Source organism: Barbatula barbatula (assembly GCF_947034865.1).
Source record: "Barbatula barbatula genome assembly, chromosome: 14".
Taxonomy (NCBI): domain Eukaryota; kingdom Metazoa; phylum Chordata; class Actinopteri; order Cypriniformes; family Nemacheilidae; genus Barbatula; species Barbatula barbatula.
This window is the reverse complement of record NC_136777.1, coordinates 1,080,608-1,099,415: the sequence shown is the minus strand read 5'-3', so window position 1 is coordinate 1,099,415 and position 18,808 is coordinate 1,080,608. Positions and strand designations below refer to the sequence as shown.

The following is an 18,808-nucleotide window of genomic DNA, read 5'->3' as shown; positions in this document are numbered from 1 at the left end:
ATGCATTGAAATGCCACCAGACTCAGTTTGGGGAGAGGGGTTTATGACATGATGATGCCTCCCGTGCACAAAGTAAAAAGGTCATTGCATTGTGTTAGCAACACAAAGGTCATGGGTTCGACATCCAGAGAACATGTATACTGATAAAATGCGTACTTTGAGTGTATATCGCTTTGGATAAAGGCGTCTGCCATAAATGCCAATAAAGTGCAAATAGAAATGCTTTGCTGACCTGTGCAGGAACTTGACCGACATTTACATGTTAAACAGACCATTTTCTTTCTATTATCTCTATAATGATTGAAAATATGAAAAATATATTGTATATAATCGTGGAATATATATTTCTATTAATACATAAAGCATTGCTGCCCTCCATTAGCAAAAAAGTGAAGAGTTCATTTGCAAAAAAAGATCTTGTATTGTATTGTGTATTCCACAGCAAGATGTGTTTTGATTAAACATTTTTAATAAAGTTAAAATATAAGTGTGGCGCCGTTAGGTGGTTGCTTTAATTCTGGCCCAAGTCAAAAGCGCACGCTCAGCCTCAAATCTTTATGATATTATGATCTTTCCTTCTTGTCGTAAATCTGATCGCTTGGGAAACTCAACAAACTTTCCTGTTCACGGCTTAAACAAAATCGAATGAACCAAAAGCCAAGTTCATCGGGATTCAGGGTTTGTTCAGATCTCTCACACTGTGATTATTAAAGATGACACGTGCTTTAGTAACAGTGATGATAAAATAAGTTCACTGTCGGATCTGTCTTACCGTGCGACTCTCCGTTTATAATGAGCTGAGCGAATACAGCAGCGACGTTTCCTTTCATCGCATTTCCAATATACATCTTCTGAGCGTCTTTAGAGGGCGTGTGGATAATAAACTCCTGCAGACGTCAAAACATTCAGCAAGCATGAGAAATATTTAGTAAACTACCTCTGAGGATATTAGTTTCACCTCGCCTTACATTGGGAATCATTATTACACTATGAGGTTATGTGTTAGAATCAGATTTTGAGAAGGTGAGGGGCGTCGTGTTAGAGAATTACCTGTGTGGATTGATTGTATCGGGCTTCAGTAAGAATTCCACGTACGTTGCTACCGTGACCCCTCTCGGTCATGGCAAACATGCCTGTAAATTCTAACTCCTGCGAATCGACACAGAACGAATGCATCACGTGAACATGAGAGGAACTGGCAAACCTGAAGCGTGTCATTTAATCGATTGAGTCAAAATAATGATAAATCACAGATAATTGATTATTACTGGTTATAAATTACGTGCCTCCAAATATTTCCGTGACACAAAAACATGAGATGTTTGACAAAATGAAATGAAAGTGAATATCGATTTATGTGGCCAAATCCAAACGGACAAATATGTGATTCAAAGAAAAGAGAAACGAAGGTTTGTGAGTATTTTGCTACGAACTCATTCTCAAAATCATCAGTGTGTAGACATGAGACGTGAGATTGCAATGAACAAACCGCATTAGCTTCTAACCTAAACCAAATATGAGCAGGATTTGATTTGCCAACATGTTTGTGCGGAAACGTGTGTTCAAGACTCACTGTAACCGGGAGATACCATTTTTCCTTCTGCTCTGAATTTCCTAGATTGTTGACGGCACCTCCGTACAATGCGCACACAACACCGACCTGTGGATTACAGCAGCGGTACACCGTGACTATTTAAATAAATGATTCCCATGTGAAATAAATGCAAATGTGTTGTCTCATGCATGCCGACAACACATGCAAATGCTCTTGAGAACAGTTCAAATTCAGTTATAATGTACACAACGGCTGCGTGTTCGGTCTATAAGAGTAAAGAAGGAAAGACCTTGACTCCTGTAGCCATGTCCGCTGAGCAGATGAGCTCTGTTATAATCAAACTCTTGGCGGTGAAACCTTTCTGTTTCTCTTTCATCTAAACAAACACAATGGAAAGAAAGCACTTTAATCACAATGCACAGAACGGAACAGATGTGATGTTTTTTCTCAAAAACACACCGGTTTACTACCGTGGCATGCTCAGTATGCAAATATATCAGTTTATCTAGCTGGTGTCAATGTGACTTTTAGCATGAAGTCGCTTCCCCCAAAATCACACTAGACAGTGTCCAATTTTGTTACTTTTGTTTTCAGAAAGTAGGCCTGTGTCTACTCTAGACCCAAGATGAAAAGAAGACACAGAGAAGAGATCATGTTGTGTTTGAAGTACTTGATCTTTAATATGTCCTTTTATTAGTGGCAGTCCGAGGGTGTGATGAAATCTGTCTGCCGTCAGGTCTCTATTCTGATCCAGGGTCAGTTCATAACTGCATGAGAATAAATGGTTTCAGTTACATCAAACGAGGCTTTTTGATTCATTGATGTCATGCAAGTCGCTGGATTCGAATAAAACGCATCCCAGATGTACATTTGAATATCATATCTGTGTCTAGAAAAGATGTTTCGTTGAATGAAGTTCACTGTCAGTGTGTTTTCAACATACCTGCTGAACTGAAAGAGCTCACACTTGGACATCTCTTCCCGCAGCGCATCTTTAATCTCCCAGAATTCTCCATCCAGATATCTGAGCAGACTGCTTGCCGATCGTATTTGGTCCATTGATGATGATGATGATGATGATGAAAGCATAAGTTTCCTGTGCTTTCACGAGCCTGCTTCGCATGCACTAAAACTGTAACGTTCCGCTTCCGGGTTTGGAAAACGTCACCGCGTTACGTGGCAATAAATTGTTTATTTTGTGGACTTACTGAAGATATTACAGTAGAAGAGGGAAACGAACTGTATTAAGAACTAAATAAAGATATTTGTTAAGAAAACAATGAAATACAATATAAAAACGGGCTACAGTAGCTATGCATTATATATTCTAATAATAAATAATAGTAGGCTATGTAATAATAGGACATAATTGTAAAAATATATTGTAGATACTGAAATCTCATTGATATGAAATGAATATTATAAAAACAAATAATAAAATGAAACAACTAGCCTACAGGAATTCTATTAAAACCATTACAAGATTCCCCTTTTGTAGTGTGTTTTGGGCATTATTCACACAAAAACTAAAACTAGTAATGGTTTCAATGGAAAAAGCAAGTAGTATCGGTTCCCCTCGTCCCTGCGGAAAAAAACTATAGACAGAAACCACACCACTTGCTTTTTCCATTGAAACCATTACTAAATAATGTTTTTGCATTGTGTTTTGGGCATTATTCCAATAGGTTTTAACATCCCACCAATACAATCCATCACATACCAGTAGAACCATTACATTTTCCATTAAAACCAATACAAATCCTTTTAAAACCATTAAAACTACACTTCTTTAATGGTTTCTATAGTTTCTTTTCAGCAGGGCTAACATCCCACCAATAGAATCCATCACAGACACAATTATAGTTTCCATTAAACCACACAATTCTCATTATAACCAGCAGGGTAATTAAAGGGTAGGTATGAAGATCCCATAATATGTGTGTGCGCGCCCGGTTATCACGCCAATAATGCTATCATCTCTTACAGTGGGAGAAATGGAAAGTTTTTTATAAGAATTCATTTCGTCGAGGTTAGATTGGCCCTCCCCTGCTTATCAATGGCACAACCAGGCGCCGCGCCGGAGCAGACGCAAATAACTTATTGGCTGTTTAACTGAGGTCAGCATGGTCTCAGAAAAACATAACAGATATTGCATGCTTTTGACATAACATAAACATCACCTAAAATCAATTCAAAAGTATCTATCCCTCGTCCATCTATTTTGTGACATAAAACCATTTTTGTTGCTTTGATGTGCAAGCGCTCCTGCCTTGTGTGTGCGTGCGCGCTCTCTGTCTCCATTGGTTAGGTGTAAGATGCGCCACGGAGAAGCGCGTTCATTCTCGTAGATGTAGATGCGCAGTCAACCCTCGGCTCTCCACCCCAACTCTCCATCCTTACTCTCTCCTCTCATAGCAAGTAGCGGCTATACATTAACCTTTAAATCAAACGTGTGGTAACTCATACAAATGTGAAACACGTTTATTGTTCAACATCTCGAAATCTCCAGTGAAGCCAGTGGAGAGAGAAGATTTGAGAGTTTAAAGAACGTGCCACTGTCCAAAGACGACAATGTGGAGATCTCTCCTGCTTCTCATTTCTCCTGTGTTGATGTCTTTCTGCGGCGGGGTTTGTTTCGTGTGTCCGGAGATCTGCCGCTGTTCTCAGAAGAGCATCACATGCAACAGTGCCACAGAGAGCATGAAGACCAAGACTCACAGCAGACTGTAAGTACTGATAAAGATCGTTCATCTTACTCTATATATCGGCTATATCTTTTATAATAATCAACAAAGTATTGTACAGTGTCCAAACGATCTTTGCGTAATTACGCACAATAGCTGATAACGCTATAGTCGTTTACGTCTTCACTTTTCCGAGAGTATGTTATGCGACAGGGGTTTTAGTAACTTAGGTTGCGAGCCAAAAGTTCAACATGGTGTCAACATAAGTGTTCTCTAGAAGGGGTTTTGTTGCATTTGAGTATCAAACTCGGCACATTTTTTGATCCTCATATGACTAGTTGTTTGCATTTCATATTTCCAAAAATTGGGGCTTGTGTATTGTGACAACATGAGTCTGTGTGTATAATGAATTGTATTTGTTTCTTAAGCAACAGTGGCTTTAGTAGCCAGGACGAAAAATGTCAATAAATATTCACAGATATAATAATGTTAAAAACAGCCTCGGTCTCTATAGCTATGTGAAATAACATGCAGCTGCACAATTATATCTCATTAGAGATGAAGTACAGTACATTACGTTCATAAGTATTAGTACTCGCCTATTTAATTACACGGTTAATCCAACTCTGTTGAGTGTGATTCACAGGCGGATGTGAAATTTAGATCTTAAACAAACTGTATCCACTTGAAGTCCTTTATACAAGTTATTTGATTGGCTATTCATTTCAGATACAAAAACTCAGTAGTTTAAGGTTCTTTAAAGTATCTTCTTTTGTGTTCTGTAGAAGAAAGAAAGCCATACAGGTTTGACATGAGAGTGAGTAAATGATGAAGAATTTTCAATTGTAGGTGTACTTTTAAAGTGGTCTGAACACAACCTGGTGTGGTTTATTTCTACACCGTTACGCTGATTATTGATGAGCTGTGTGAAATTGGATTCACAGTGATATCCCATCTCCTGAATATCATGTCCGTGAACACTTCAATCACACACTGCAGCTGGTACACCCAAATCTCACACGTCAGCTCAGTTCCTTCATGAGACTGTTTCCTAGTACAATGTGATCAAAATGAAAACAGACAGTTCCGGTCTTTGATGGTGATTGTCAATTTTGGTGAATGTTTTCGTTTTTCACAGCGAAGCAAATCTATTATCTGAGCTCTGATTGTGCAATTTATCACACTGCTGTTGGAATGCTTGATTCTGATTGGCCAATCGCGACATTTGCATGTTCGTTATTCCCAGATAACAACCTCTCAAAACCAATAACACACTGTCACCCAGATGCAGCAAATCATTTTGACAGTTTTTTTGACAAATTAAATATCAATATGTCTTTTAATAACATATGAGGTTATATTTACAAATGATTTTACCATATTGCCTGTTTGTGACATTTGAACGTCGTTTCTTACCTTAAATGAACGTAAACGGAACTGCATTCTGTAAAAATGACCTCATAAAATATTTCAAATTCACATTTCATGTCCAGTTTTTATCTCAAGTGTCAAGTAGCTGTTTAATAAGCGTGATAATGTACAAGCAGCTGGCTGTTATTGCGGAATAAACCCCTTATGTGTGATCACACTGTCGGTGCTTTTTTCTGCGATATCAACTGGCTGCTTGTACTTTATCCCTTACTTATAACAGTGTGTGATATACAGTGGAAAGTTATGTCCCTTTCTCTTTTAGGAAAGACAGGATTCATTCATAAATACTGTATTGTGTATCTGTACTGGATGTTTGTCAATACAACAAAAGCAATCCAAAAGAGAAAACAGATTTGCTTATCTGTGACTGGGTTTCATAAATAATGGCACTCCAAACCTAATCGTTTAACGTGTTTGGATGTATATAAATGTTCTCCACAAATGTATACATATTGAAGTTTGTCTGTTTAACCCAATGCTCTTTTCATATGGCACTGTATAACCGCTCCTCTTTTATATTTATAAACGTTTTCAATTGTATTGTGTTTGTTAAGAGAGAAACAGTATATTTATTGGTGCTTGCAGAATAACCGCTTGAAGAGGCTGGCAGGGTCTGTAAGAACATAGCTCACATGTAAGTTGTTCTCCTGGGTCGTATGAGCCACCCGAAAGTCCCCATAGACTCGTAATGGGCCAGGAAATATGCCCATGTAAGGCATTTTAAAATTCACGCCCATAGCAACCATTTACATCAACCTAGCAACCGATCCCATAGACCATTTTAAATGGCCAAGATGGATAACGTTAGAGCAAAATGTTGTAGAGACATGGGGGTGGGCTCTTTTGACTCAGGAAACCAATCAGTATCCCAGGACCTTCATGAAGCCACGCCCATAGCAACAAAACAGATTAATTTAACAACCGTTTAACAAGACCTGTATCTCTTAATCAGAACAACGTAGAGACATGGGGGTTGGTTCGCTCGGAGTTTAATCAATTGGCAAACGCCACACCCATAGAAACCAAACAGATTAGCTTGGTAACCATTTAGCCAGACCTATATATCTGCATCAGAACATCATAGAGAGATGGGGGTTGGTTAGATTCATTCGTGGCTTGAAGTGTCATCACCCTAGTGGCTGCCCAGTGCCGAGTTTTGCCACGGCAAGCACCACTCACATTTTCTTCTAGTTTAGTTTATTATTCATGTCTAGTGCTTCTGGACATTGAAACACACAGTTAATGTGCGTTACCGAGGTTAATCTATTCACCAAATTTCACTCAATTCACTTCAATTTATTAATTCCAGTTAAAAAAAAACAATAACATTACATTAGGGAAGGTTTTCTTATAACAATGTATACAGTATATAGTTTGATTTCCATAGGCTGGTAGTTTTCTTCGGCTCGGCACACACTAATAGACCTGTTAGTTGTATTGTGACTAAAGCTCTCAGTCCTGCCGATGAACAGTCACGATGTTTCTCATTATAGTCCCGCTTACGCATGAGACCTCTGCCGTTTCTAAAAAAGCAGTAGGGGAGTTGTTGACATGTGACAAGCTTGTGAAAGTATCCGTAATAGACAGGTCAAGCAGTTTTGCAGAAAATGAACGTCTGACTGACTCTTGATTCAGCCACACCACCCGCTGTGTTGAACGTTAAGAGCGCCAGTGTTTCGTGTCCTTGAGCTCCTAAAATCATCTCCTTCCTCTGTTACTTGTGAAACCTTGAGTTCTGATAAGAGTTTAGTGCAATCAAGGTCATCAGATAAATGAGCAACGTCCTTAAAATATGAAAACCCATTCTGAGTCTAACCACTAACTCCTTCCTCTTTGTGTTTTAATGTCTTATAAGTTGATTTTTTCATTTTAAGGGTGCAAGATTATTGCAAATATCATTTTAGCAGATTTGAAGGAGCAAGTGTAAATGTTCCTGTCGCTCATTTTGTGGAGAATTGTAGCATTTTAAATGTCATTGGTTCAATTTCAGTGAGCATGCACACAGGAAAACAAAGTATAGCTTAAATTGTCTGTTGGTCGGTTTTGATAATAGCATCAGCCAAATGCATAAATGTAAGTATAGTTGCTTTTTTTAATAGTTCACTTTGTTTAAAGTGGCCTTTTCTTAATAAAGTTCATTCAAGTGTGATGTTAGTATACTTCTTTTAAACTATAAATAGGAAAGTATTCGATTTTGCGTGTATGATCGACGCTTATGATCAGCTCTGTGCTATCATGTCTCTGAAGTAGCCAGTGTTGGCTAAATATGGCACATTTTGCATATTGTATGTGTTATTAATGTGCATTGTCTCTGATTAAATAAATGAAAAAATGAAATGAAATGAAACCAGAGGTGAACCGTACGCCAAATTAAGACTTTAATGTTACTGGTTACACTGTCTGGATCATCTCCCATCTAGTGCATTATGCGTCATTCTCAATATAGGATATAATAACTGTGCGAACAAGTGGCTGATATGAGGCGACGCTTCCGCAGCTCTCATAGTGAAGGGGGCGGGACTCTTCTAAAGCGGATTTGATTGGACGACAAGTTTAACGATAGGCTTAAGTGTGTGATGTCATTGAGTTTCTAGATTAATTTGAGCGCACGTGCCTGACTGTCAGTCTGAACGCTCATATCTTCAAAATGGGAATTTTGTCAGCACGTAGGAACGTATCAGTTTATTGATGTCCTTAATTCAAACTTATTTTTAATAAAAGAAAAAAACGTTAATTTTGATTTCACTGGGGCTTTAAACTGTAAGCATGAGTTCACTTGAAGAACTCTTCTAAAAACTATTAGACTAGTAGTTTACTGTGAGTATACTTCAAAGTGTACGTTCATAAACTAAAGAATGTACTACAAGTATTGAACTAGTTCATTTTCATTTAACCTGCAAGTTCACCTGTTGTATTTAGTTGCATACTGTTATAAACTAAAAAGCGGCCAGTTAAGTCCAAAGTAGTACTGAAATACGTGTACACTTACAAGCTGCTAGTAGTTAATTGACATTAGGACACATAAAGTATACTTAAAATGGACTTGAAATTAGGGTTAAACATAATTCACACACCATTATGTGAAGTGTGCGTTTGTTTATTTTTAGTTTAAATATCCAAACATGTATGCGTGTATGTTCGGAAGACCAGTTTCTATAATGCGTGTGAGCTCAGCACAGCAAATCTGACAGCCTCTTCCCCAGCCTTCTAACAAGAGTCTATTCTCACATCATCGACCTGCAACGCGAGAGATGAATCAAACAGCGCTTCACAATTACAAACCCTGAGAGCATGGTGACCCTCGGTCCAAATCAAACTCTGTGACAATTAACTGAGTGCAAAGGTTTCTAACTGCTGGATGAAGCAGCACTGACACGCTAGTGCGACATAATGTGATGTAATTACTGCACCCTAAAAACACAATTGTAGATTAAAGAATTCAAGGTGGTTTGTTTTAATTCACAATGTCTCGATTATTTCAGATACACATCAATGAGATTTCACGTAGAGCAAATGGAATTTTACAGTCTGATCTGCGTCCCAGATATTTCTTGTAAGAAAAAGAGTCGGAAATCTGACAAAGTTTCAGAAGAGATTGTCAAGTCTGCAATCAAAAGTCAATTTTATTGAAGATCTCAATATTCACTCAAACATCAAAATTGTACCCAAATCCAGATTATTTGACCTCTATTCATTTTACACCTCCATACGCTTCATTGAGATTTTTTTCTCCCAAACTATTTTAGCTTCAATGAAACAAAAATTTGAGCAAGAACCTTCTCCTCTGTGATTCTGCTGAAAACTTTGTACTTATTTTAAGAGTACACTTGACTATAGACCATATGGATTTCATGAACAGCAGTGGAATGGAGGTCACTGTCTGGCTGTTAGATTTTTTGGACCTTGCTGGATGAGCTTTTATCTCTTCTGTCTCCGGGTGGAAATTATTTGTTGATGTAAACCTCCTTGAGGCTTATCAGACATTTAAGCTACAAACTTTGTGCAGAACAAAACATTATTAACATTGACCAAATATCTACTTATTTTTGCCTTTTAAATCTTTGGGTATGTATTGTAAAGATCTGTGATGTCCCTGTAGAACATTGAGAACATTGTGCTAACAATGCCAAGGTCAAGAGTCCAAGTGTCCAGCTAAAACTTACATCAGATAAAACCGTCTTCCAAACACAGAAATGTAAATCGCTTATTGCTCTCTGAACTCTTTGTAAGTTTCTTTTCTAAAAGCGTCTGCTAAAAAAAGACTAAATGTAAATGATGTTATCTTGATTTGATTTATTGCGTGTATTTCTCAGTTCTTTGTTGTGGTTGTAAATTTTCTTTCTTTCAAACGTACTCCGTCTGACTTCTGCAGTAATAGAGTTTGTTTGACCGTGAAAGACCTCACATGTGCAGCTTGTTAAAAAGACATTTTTTGATGTTCTACTTGAGATTGTGCTATAAAATATCTGCAGAACAATACTTTTGTGTCAAAAGCATTAGTTGCTTCACTAATAAACCCAGCAACCGCTGCCGAAGTGAGTTTTGCACAGTTCACATAGAGTCATTCATTCTGTGCATCTTCTCATTTCAGAGTTCTGAACTACATCTCACTGAGAACCATCAGCAGTCGCAGCTTCGACGGCCTGAAAGGTGTCAAAAGAATGTGAGTAGTTATTGTTTTGCCAAGCTTTTCAGTTTTTTGCGTGATGGGAAAGGCCATCCATCTCCACATCACGTGATGGCTGGAGAAAATCTTTTGATGTCGACTCCCTTTTCAAAAAATGCGTCGAGCACAAAGAGCTTCCCATGCCAAGTTTTCCATGAATCCTCTTCGAAAAAGGCCAGGACATGCCAGTTAGGAGGAACAGTCTGAACGCTCGCACAGAATAGATTATTCTTTGGCATAAATATCTTGCTTTTAAAGGAGCAGTATGTCATCAATGACAGTTTTAATATCACACATATTGGGGAAGAAGCTTTTTCTCTGAGCAGAATTTCAGGTGTCTTTGCTGCATCTTTTCCCCCCCAAAATATGACTATAATTATATTGGCTAACATGTGCTTCTGATATACAGTATATTGATTATATATGTTCAAAGGTCCATATTGAGAGTCACATTTTTAAATACTTTTTTATGATGTAACCACAACATAAACAGACAAAAAAATCCAATAAGAGAATGAATATAATGCAGTTTGAGGATGAATACAGACAAGCTGCTGATGTTCGAATATTTCATTATTTACGAGCACTAAATCCATTAGAACATAAATGTGAATTCATTATTTGAGGTAAAAAACTAACTTTGTGATGAATTTTGACTAGGTGTTTTGCATGATCCCTCAAAATGTTCTGGTTTTAAAGGCGATCTAACATTCAGATTCATTTCCATTCTGTTAAGGAACGCACTGTTGTCACAATCCAGGATCATTTTACTAGGAAATATCAGATGATTGAAGAAAAATTGTGTGAGACTGTAACTTTTATTGATTTCAGTGAAATCGCCCAGAGCACCTCGTTGGAATCTATAGAGACCGAAGCCTTCAACAACCTTCTGAATGTCTCTGAAATGTAAGAACCAACTCGAGGATAAAACTTAACAATTTAGGGATAATAGCTTTGATTTCCAAGCGTGTCGGGATGACTGCAGTCATTTGTAAGAGATCAGATTCTCTCTTTTCACAGTAACGTACCATTTCTTTGCAATTTCTCATACAAGAATTTGTTTCACAGCTCAATCCAGAACACACGGAGCCTGATTCACATCCATCTGCGGGCCCTCAATCACCTGCCCAAGCTAAGATATCTGTGAGCAACACATTTTATTATTCTGCTATCGTTCTACAAAATCACGAATCTGAAACTGTTCCTCTAGACAATTTTAATATTATTATTTTAATATTATTATTTATGTCACGTTTTGTCATGTATTTGCTTGCTTGCCTGGTCTTGTTTGTGTCACTTCCTCTTCCTGTCTCCATGTTAATGTTTATTGTCTCCATCTGTGTCTTGTAAGCCCTGATGGACCTCTGGAAAGTTTTTTGAAAGCCAAAAAAAAATACTTGTGCGTGGTCTTCCGCGTTCTCCTTCATTTCTGGTAACAGTGTTAAGCGTATCTACATGGTAGATTATACATTTTTTTTAGGTAAAAATAAAACATCCTGTTTGTGATGTAAACATGCTTTAATGTGAGTTTTTATGACAGACCTTTAATGAGCAGAAGTTCACGTCCTCAGATGTTTAATAAACATATACTCACTCCTGAATAATAAAGGCGTCGTATGCACCCTGCAACACTCCATCGCTTTCCTAAACACCGTTTAGTCATAGATTATATTTCATACATTTTAATCGACAATAAAATGAAACCATACAATGATTGTTAAATGTTCCATGTGGATTTTCAATCAATTAGACGTTCTTTCACATTGCAAGTATTTAAAAAATGTGAGTATTTTAAAATAGCAATGTGCGGATAGAGCATTTTTAATCCCAAATGAAAACATTGCAAATTTTTTTGGCATTTATCCTTAAACGTTATAAAGACAATTTTTACATAGGCCTAAAGCTACAGTACTTCTTCTGCTGAGAAACCCTGAAACGTGAAAAAGGTCCAGAAGGAGCCGCAGAGACGACATATTTTAATATGCAAAACCCAGAAGCGAGTTAGCATCTAAACAAGACTTCCGGTTCCACCGCACCAAAGTCTTTGGGTTTTTTTAATATGGGATTTTGGTAAATCGCCCGAAATAAGGTCTGTGGTAAACAAAACCCCCCAGATATTTTCATGTTTTATTCTATGACATAAAACACACCAGTTATAACCGCTTGTGATTTTGAATGCCTTATTGTGCCTTAAAAATGGCGGTTGCTAACAAGTTGCCAAAAGCGAATACTTGCTTTGCGTTAGACGTCATCGTGCATAATATAAAGATCACAAATAATGCAACATGGGCACAAATTCACGGAGTAATACTTGCCAGGGAACACTTTTTTAATAAAGTTAGAAAGAGTTGTCAAGGCCGTATAGTTGTGGGGACGTTGATATCAAGCGACCTTAAGTTCTGTCTGTTTATAGCATCGTGTCATCTTTTTACTTCCATCGATTGTATTTTGGCTTCAAAAGTAACAAATGTTGTGTTCATTTGTTAAGATTATCTTGACACTTGTAAACATCATAAACCTTTGTTAATCAAAGAGCCTATTTTTGCCGATCTTCCAAAAGTCTATGGGAAAAATGCAAAGGCTTTCGGTCGAAAATACGTCATCTCTGAGCCTCTCCATTAGACATGACCCAAAGACCAGAAGTTAAGTGCAGTCCGGCGAGCGTGTCCGGTGAAACGGTCAGTGTCTCGGTGTTTGTTGGTTGTTTTTCATCTCGGTTGTTTGTGGGGTCTGCTTTGCTTGATTCCTCTCTTGTGGATGTATGGGCTCGCACTTGGGTCATGCCTCTTAGCCTCTCTTTTTGTAGTTATAAATGTTACTAGTCCTATTAGTATAAATATTTGGGGCTTGAATATAAAACAGTTGAAAAGAATCCCTTACGCAGCCTCTTGTTTTCTGGGTTTTGGTCTTGGGCTCCAGATTAAAGTTGGATTGCTTTTCAATTTCACAGGAGCATTTCCAACACGGGCATCACTGTTTTTCCTGATCTGACCTCCATCTTCTCCCTGGAGTCCCATTTCATACTGTGAGTTTACCCTGCGGCTGCTATTTCATTGATCTGGTTGAAAGATGTGGTGAGTGAGATTGAATGACGGAAAAATAATAGTATAGTTGGGCAAGTGCGGTTTTTAGGTGCTAGATAATAGATTGTTATGAAGTAGACATTATCACACTTTCATAGACGTACGTCACGTTAGAATGCCAGCTGTGGAGTGTATATTTGTAAGAGATGGAGATACACAAAGTTATTGTCGAGTTGTGTGTCTTGTGTAAATTGTGATTTTGTCTTTTTGTCTTTTTCAGGGATATTTGCGATAATCTCCACCTCTGTTCAATCCCGGCAAACGCTTTCATCGGAATGACAAGTGAATACACAACAATGTATGTACAGAATCTCATAAATCAGATGTTATGAATCAGAATTGTTAGTATTGAGGAGCACACATGTACCCCCAAATATTCAGAATACTACCATGATGTTTTGCAGTCCAGTCTCATTTTTATAACCTGATATCAAAAAAGTCTTACATATTTTAGGAGGTGGCTAACCTACATCTTACCTCACCCCAAACCCTAAAAACACAAACGCAAAGCCTAATTTAGCTAAAAACATGAGTTATACGAGGTGGCAACGCAAACAATAATTGGCTCCCCTAACCCCGCCCATAATCCTGACATCACAGGGGCAAAGTCAAATCATAACCAAACGTACGAATGAGATCGTAGGAAAATCACACGAATGAGCCACCTTGTAAAATAGGCATGAATAGCTCAGATTGTGTTGATGTATATTTATTAGGGATGTAACGGTATGTGTATTCGTACTGAACCCTCATGAGCTGTCACAGGGACAATTCCCTACTCCCTTCGAAGGGCAGATCCCTTGGAGTTTAGACTTTGGAGTGAACAGGGCGAATACACGTACCGTTACACCCCTAATATTTATACATATGTGTAACAAGATCCATAAAAGGGAAGGAAGGGGTTTTGGTAGGTCATAAGGAAAGTTATAGAAAATGTTCAGTCCTCTTCTATCCTAAATATAAGGTTACATATCTGATACGGGCATTGTTTCTTAATGAAAATGCTGTCAATCAAAATGTGTTGCTTTGTCTACATAAATAAAGACATAAAGACCTTCAATCTCTGTATCTGTATGTAAACAAGATTGTCCAGTCTGTAATCACAAACAGTTTTTCTTTGGTTTACATACTTGTGTGTTATCGGGGTTGTGTTAGGTCAACGTTTTTAACCCAAACAATTCTGAATATATTTTAGTTGAATACAAAGTGATAACCAGCTCATGAACTTTTTCTTTTACAGGAATCTCTTTAACAATGGATTCACAGAAATTGAGAGCCATGCCTTTAACGGAACCAGAATAGATAAACTGTAAATATTATTGATACTCTAAATACAATTTCAATACTATTTTTATTCATTGAACCATTTTATCCTTGTGCATTATAACCACAAAATAATCACGACAAAAAAATGTGTTTCGCAGGGTATTAAAAAACAACAAAGATCTACATGTCATCCATGAGGACGCTTTCAAAAGAGCTTTTGGTCCTACTGTACTGTAAGTAGTGTTTTACCAACTATTTTTACAGACTCGTAGGCAGGATACACTGACTCTCTGTTGTCCATCAGTGACGTGTCATCCACGCCGTTGGAGACGCTGCCCTCTTATGGTCTTGAAGACGTGCTGATGCTGGTGGCTCGTTCAGCGTTCGCCCTAAAGAGATTGCCTCCGCTGAAGGGGTTCAAGAGCTTGAGAGAAGCGCACCTGACGTATCCCAGCCACTGCTGCGCGCTGCTCAGCTGGGACTCCAACAGGTGACGCTTGCATTACAATTTATATAACGCTTCATCAAGTCTTCTTCCGTGTCCGTTTGGATGACAACACCTCTGCGGTTCTCCCCGAGCGGACGTCATGGAAAGCTTAAATGTAATGAGACCATCAGCAGGGTTCCAGAAACGACACTTGACATTTATTTTTGATTGCTGAAGTCAAAGCTGAGGAGCATCAGTATAAGTTGCCTTAATGCTTTTTTTGAAACGCTCTCTTTGAACCCTGACCCTCTCTCGTCCGCTTACAGGGAGGGGTCTGTTATTGCTGGATCGAGAAATGGATCTTCAAACTGTGGGGACCACAATCCATCAGCTGCGTAAGAGCTTTCACGTTTTTATTTGAAAACGCTGTTTAACTTCCTGAAGGTGAATTGAGATTTCTTTTCCACCTTAAATTATTTTAAGTCATTTCTATTACATTTTTATATATAAATAAATTTTAGAAAATGTTACATCAACTTATCAAAATAAGCGTTTCATTTCATTTCAAGATACAGAAACTCACCTCAGCCAAAATGTAAAATAAGTTGACATTTTTATTTTATCATACTTGAAAATGAAAGACAGCAGAAAGAATAAAAAAGTGGAATTATTAAAGTTAAAATGTTAAAATATTTTTCCTTTACAAGAATAAATGACTAAAATATAATATCATTATCACCATTTGTATTCATTTTGCTCATTTCATTGAGTCTAATAATTGATACACTTATAAATGAAGAGTTTGGAGTTTGGTAGATAACCAATTAATATCAATCAAACTGAAATATGTTTGTTTTGATTTAAGTCTTAATAACTCATCAGCTAACTAACACAATTGAACACAACAAAAAAATGATAACATAATAAAAAACTTGATTTTTCTCAATTTGGAACCCAACTGTTCAAATGTTATCTATTATATTTTAGTGCTGATTCAATTAATTGTTTTACAATGAAAAAATATCAGTTATCGATAGTGAAAAATCTTATCCTCGAATGAATGAAAAGAAAGCTCATTCTGAATTGTATTTGACCTGCGCTCTACGTTACACTTCACACGTCTCTGTTGTTTTTCAGGAGTTCATCTAACACTGTCTCTGATGGCTTCGTAATGGCGTACGATTCGCTTCCATCTGACGTTGCTGGATCCGTATCGGCTGAGGAAACCTTTGGAAGTGTGGACTTTCAGTACCCAGAGCTGGACTTGTGTCAGCGCAGACCGCCCCTCCAGTGCAGCCCTGAGGCGGACGCCTTCAACCCCTGCGAGGACATCGCTGGTTTCGGCTTCCTGAGGGTGGCCATTTGGTTCATCAATGTCTTGGCCATTACGGGCAACCTGACCGTGTTGCTCGTGATATTTACGAGTCGCTGCAAGCTGACTGTCCCGAGGTTCCTCATGTGCCACCTGGCCTTCGCTGACCTCTGCATCGGCGTGTATCTCCTCATGATCGCCGCCGTGGACCTCAGTACCCGCGGGCACTACAGTCAGCACGCTATCGAGTGGCAGACGGGAGTGGGATGCGGCATCGCCGGGTTCCTGTCTGTGTTTGGTGGCGAGCTGTCCGTCTACACTCTTTCCTCCATTACTGTGGAGCGCTGGCATACCATAACTCACGCTCTGAGGCTGGAGAGACGTTTGGGCCTAAGTCACGCTTCGGTCATCATGGTCGTCGGATGGCTGCTCTGTCTCGGTATGGCGCTGCTCCCCCTGATGGGTGTAAGCAGCTACAATAAAGTCAGCATGTGTTTGCCGATGGACATCGAGACTCCTTTATCCCAGGCCTATGTCATACTCCTGCTTATCTTCAATGTCGGCGCTTTCCTGGTGATTTGCGGCTGCTACATGTGCATTTACTCCGCCGTGCGCAACCCAGAGTTCCCGGGTCGTGCCGCCGACACCAAGATCGCCAAACGCATGGCCGTGCTCATCTTCACTGACTTTCTGTGCATGGCGCCCATCTCGTTTTTTGCCATCTCTGCAGCCTTCAAGGTCCCTCTCATCACCGTGACCAACTCCAAGATCCTCCTGGTGCTCTTCTACCCCATCAACTCCTGCGCCAACCCATTCATCTATGCCATTTTCACCAGGGCGTTCAGGAAAGACGCCTGTTTTCTCTTGAGTTCCATGGGCTGCTGTGAGAGCAAAGCTAACTTGTACCGGATGAAGGCATACTGCTCGGAAAACGTCAACAGGAGCAAAAGCAGTTCTGGATCCCACACCAATGCCCCTCGGGCTGTCGTGTGGATGTCCACGTTCCCTCATCTGGCACCGCGTTCCCAGCTGCAATGAGCCTAGAACAAACGGTACACAAACATTTCTTGTGACCATCGGGAGGTCATGAGGTTAGACTCTTACTTTTTCGTTGTATTATATTTTTACGGGGCATTTAAAGAGCCAAGTTTTTCTGGCTCTTCCCTTGAGACTGTGAAAGAACAAGATGATGGTTTCAGAGGACAATTTGCCTCATTTTCTCTCATATCTCACAAGTTATTGACTTATAACTCAGAGCAGGTGATTTGAAAGAGAAGCCTGTGGCATCAGGGTATTGAAGATGGCTTTTGTTAATGGGTAAAATGCATCAAAAGCAGATGATGGCGACATTATGTCACAGTTTTACAACGTCTTTCACTGTTGCACATAAAACCTGTATAAGTGAGAAGCATCATTCTGGTTTTAAATCAATTTTTGGTAAAGCTAAAATGTGCTTTTCACAAGATATAACGTGCATTGGTCTAAAATAATATATTGTAGCTGAATACTGTGTCATTCCATATTGAACCGAATTAAATTTGTTGATTGCAATTTGTTAATCGTGAATATAATAGCCAACTCTTCTCTAAGGATTCTTGTTTTGAATGCAGTTTTTGAATGGCAGCTTTTGTAAATCTTCTTAAAGGATAACGTGTTAAAGTTTTGTTACTTTAATTGTTATCGCTGATGTTTACAGAAATGGTTCCAGCCTGTTTTATAGTATAAAAGTGCGCCACGCTGTGGTCAGTATGTGCACCGTCAGCTCCGGGTCAACATCTTTGTTTTATTCCTCATTCATGAATCGTGTACAGTTACTTGAAGTCTTAATAAAAGATCAGAACAAATCGAATCGCAGCCTGTTTACACTTACAATGAATGAATCAAAGTAAAACAAACTTTTTTGCGTCTTTTCTATATCAGTGCGATGAAGCTTACTTCAAATGGTAAAGAATTCAAGAATTACAAATACAGAAGTTTTAAAGAATTACAAATACACACAGGAGGCATTTCTTATACATTTACATTTAGTCATTTAGCAGACGCTTTTATCCAAAGTGACAATAAGAGATGTGTCATACGAATAGGCTAGATAAACAAATATAAAACAAATCATTTTAATAAATAAATATATTATAAATAAAATAAATAAATAAACACAATCAATTGTATTTACAGTTCTTTGTTTTAGATATTGCTGACCATCTGTCTTCAGTCAAGTCAACATTATTTATATAAATTTCATTGTTACAAAGCAGCTGTACAAGAAAACACAGTCAAAACACAGGTCATATATCAGACACACTATAAAATCATATATGCATTGTTATTTAAATAAAACTATAAAATTCTAGCAAGTTTTAGCAAAACAATCCCGGATTTACACT

At 38.4% G+C, this 18,808-nt stretch overlaps 2 protein-coding genes across 7 annotated transcripts in view; one reads left to right on the top strand and one right to left on the bottom strand.

Moving 5' to 3' along the window:
- The window catches only part of acoxl (acyl-CoA oxidase-like), a 30,531-nt gene extending 27,817 nt beyond the window's left edge, over positions 1-2,714 (bottom strand). For 4 of the 6 annotated variants that reach the window (XM_079472812.1, XM_079472810.1, XM_079472813.1 and 1 more), the window contains exons 1-6: positions 2,499-2,711; positions 2,226-2,322; positions 1,845-1,931; positions 1,574-1,660; positions 1,051-1,149; positions 773-887 (exon numbers count right to left, since the gene is read on the bottom strand). In XM_079472812.1, the coding sequence (XP_079328938.1) occupies positions 773-887; positions 1,051-1,149; positions 1,574-1,660; positions 1,845-1,931; positions 2,226-2,322; positions 2,499-2,644 (631 nt within the window). In that variant the 5' untranslated portion in view covers positions 2,645-2,711. Of the gene's footprint in view, positions 1-772; positions 888-1,050; positions 1,150-1,573; positions 1,661-1,844; positions 1,932-2,225; positions 2,323-2,498 lie in introns of all 6 variants that reach the window. The other 2 variants (XR_013787561.1, XM_079472811.1) reach the window with 1 other exon arrangement.
- Positions 1-18,272, top strand: part of lhcgr (luteinizing hormone/choriogonadotropin receptor) — a 63,051-nt gene extending 44,779 nt beyond the window's left edge. The window contains exons 3-12 of the mRNA XM_079473218.1: positions 10,262-10,333; positions 11,168-11,242; positions 11,405-11,479; positions 13,287-13,361; positions 13,640-13,717; positions 14,660-14,728; positions 14,844-14,918; positions 14,990-15,175; positions 15,439-15,507; positions 16,250-18,272. Of these exons, the coding sequence (XP_079329344.1) occupies positions 13,695-13,717; positions 14,660-14,728; positions 14,844-14,918; positions 14,990-15,175; positions 15,439-15,507; positions 16,250-17,462 (1,635 nt within the window). The 5' untranslated portion in view covers positions 10,262-10,333; positions 11,168-11,242; positions 11,405-11,479; positions 13,287-13,361; positions 13,640-13,694 and the 3' untranslated portion in view covers positions 17,463-18,272. The remainder of the gene's footprint in view (positions 1-10,261; positions 10,334-11,167; positions 11,243-11,404; positions 11,480-13,286; positions 13,362-13,639; positions 13,718-14,659; positions 14,729-14,843; positions 14,919-14,989; positions 15,176-15,438; positions 15,508-16,249) is intronic.
- The last annotated feature ends 536 nt before the right edge of the window (positions 18,273-18,808 follow it).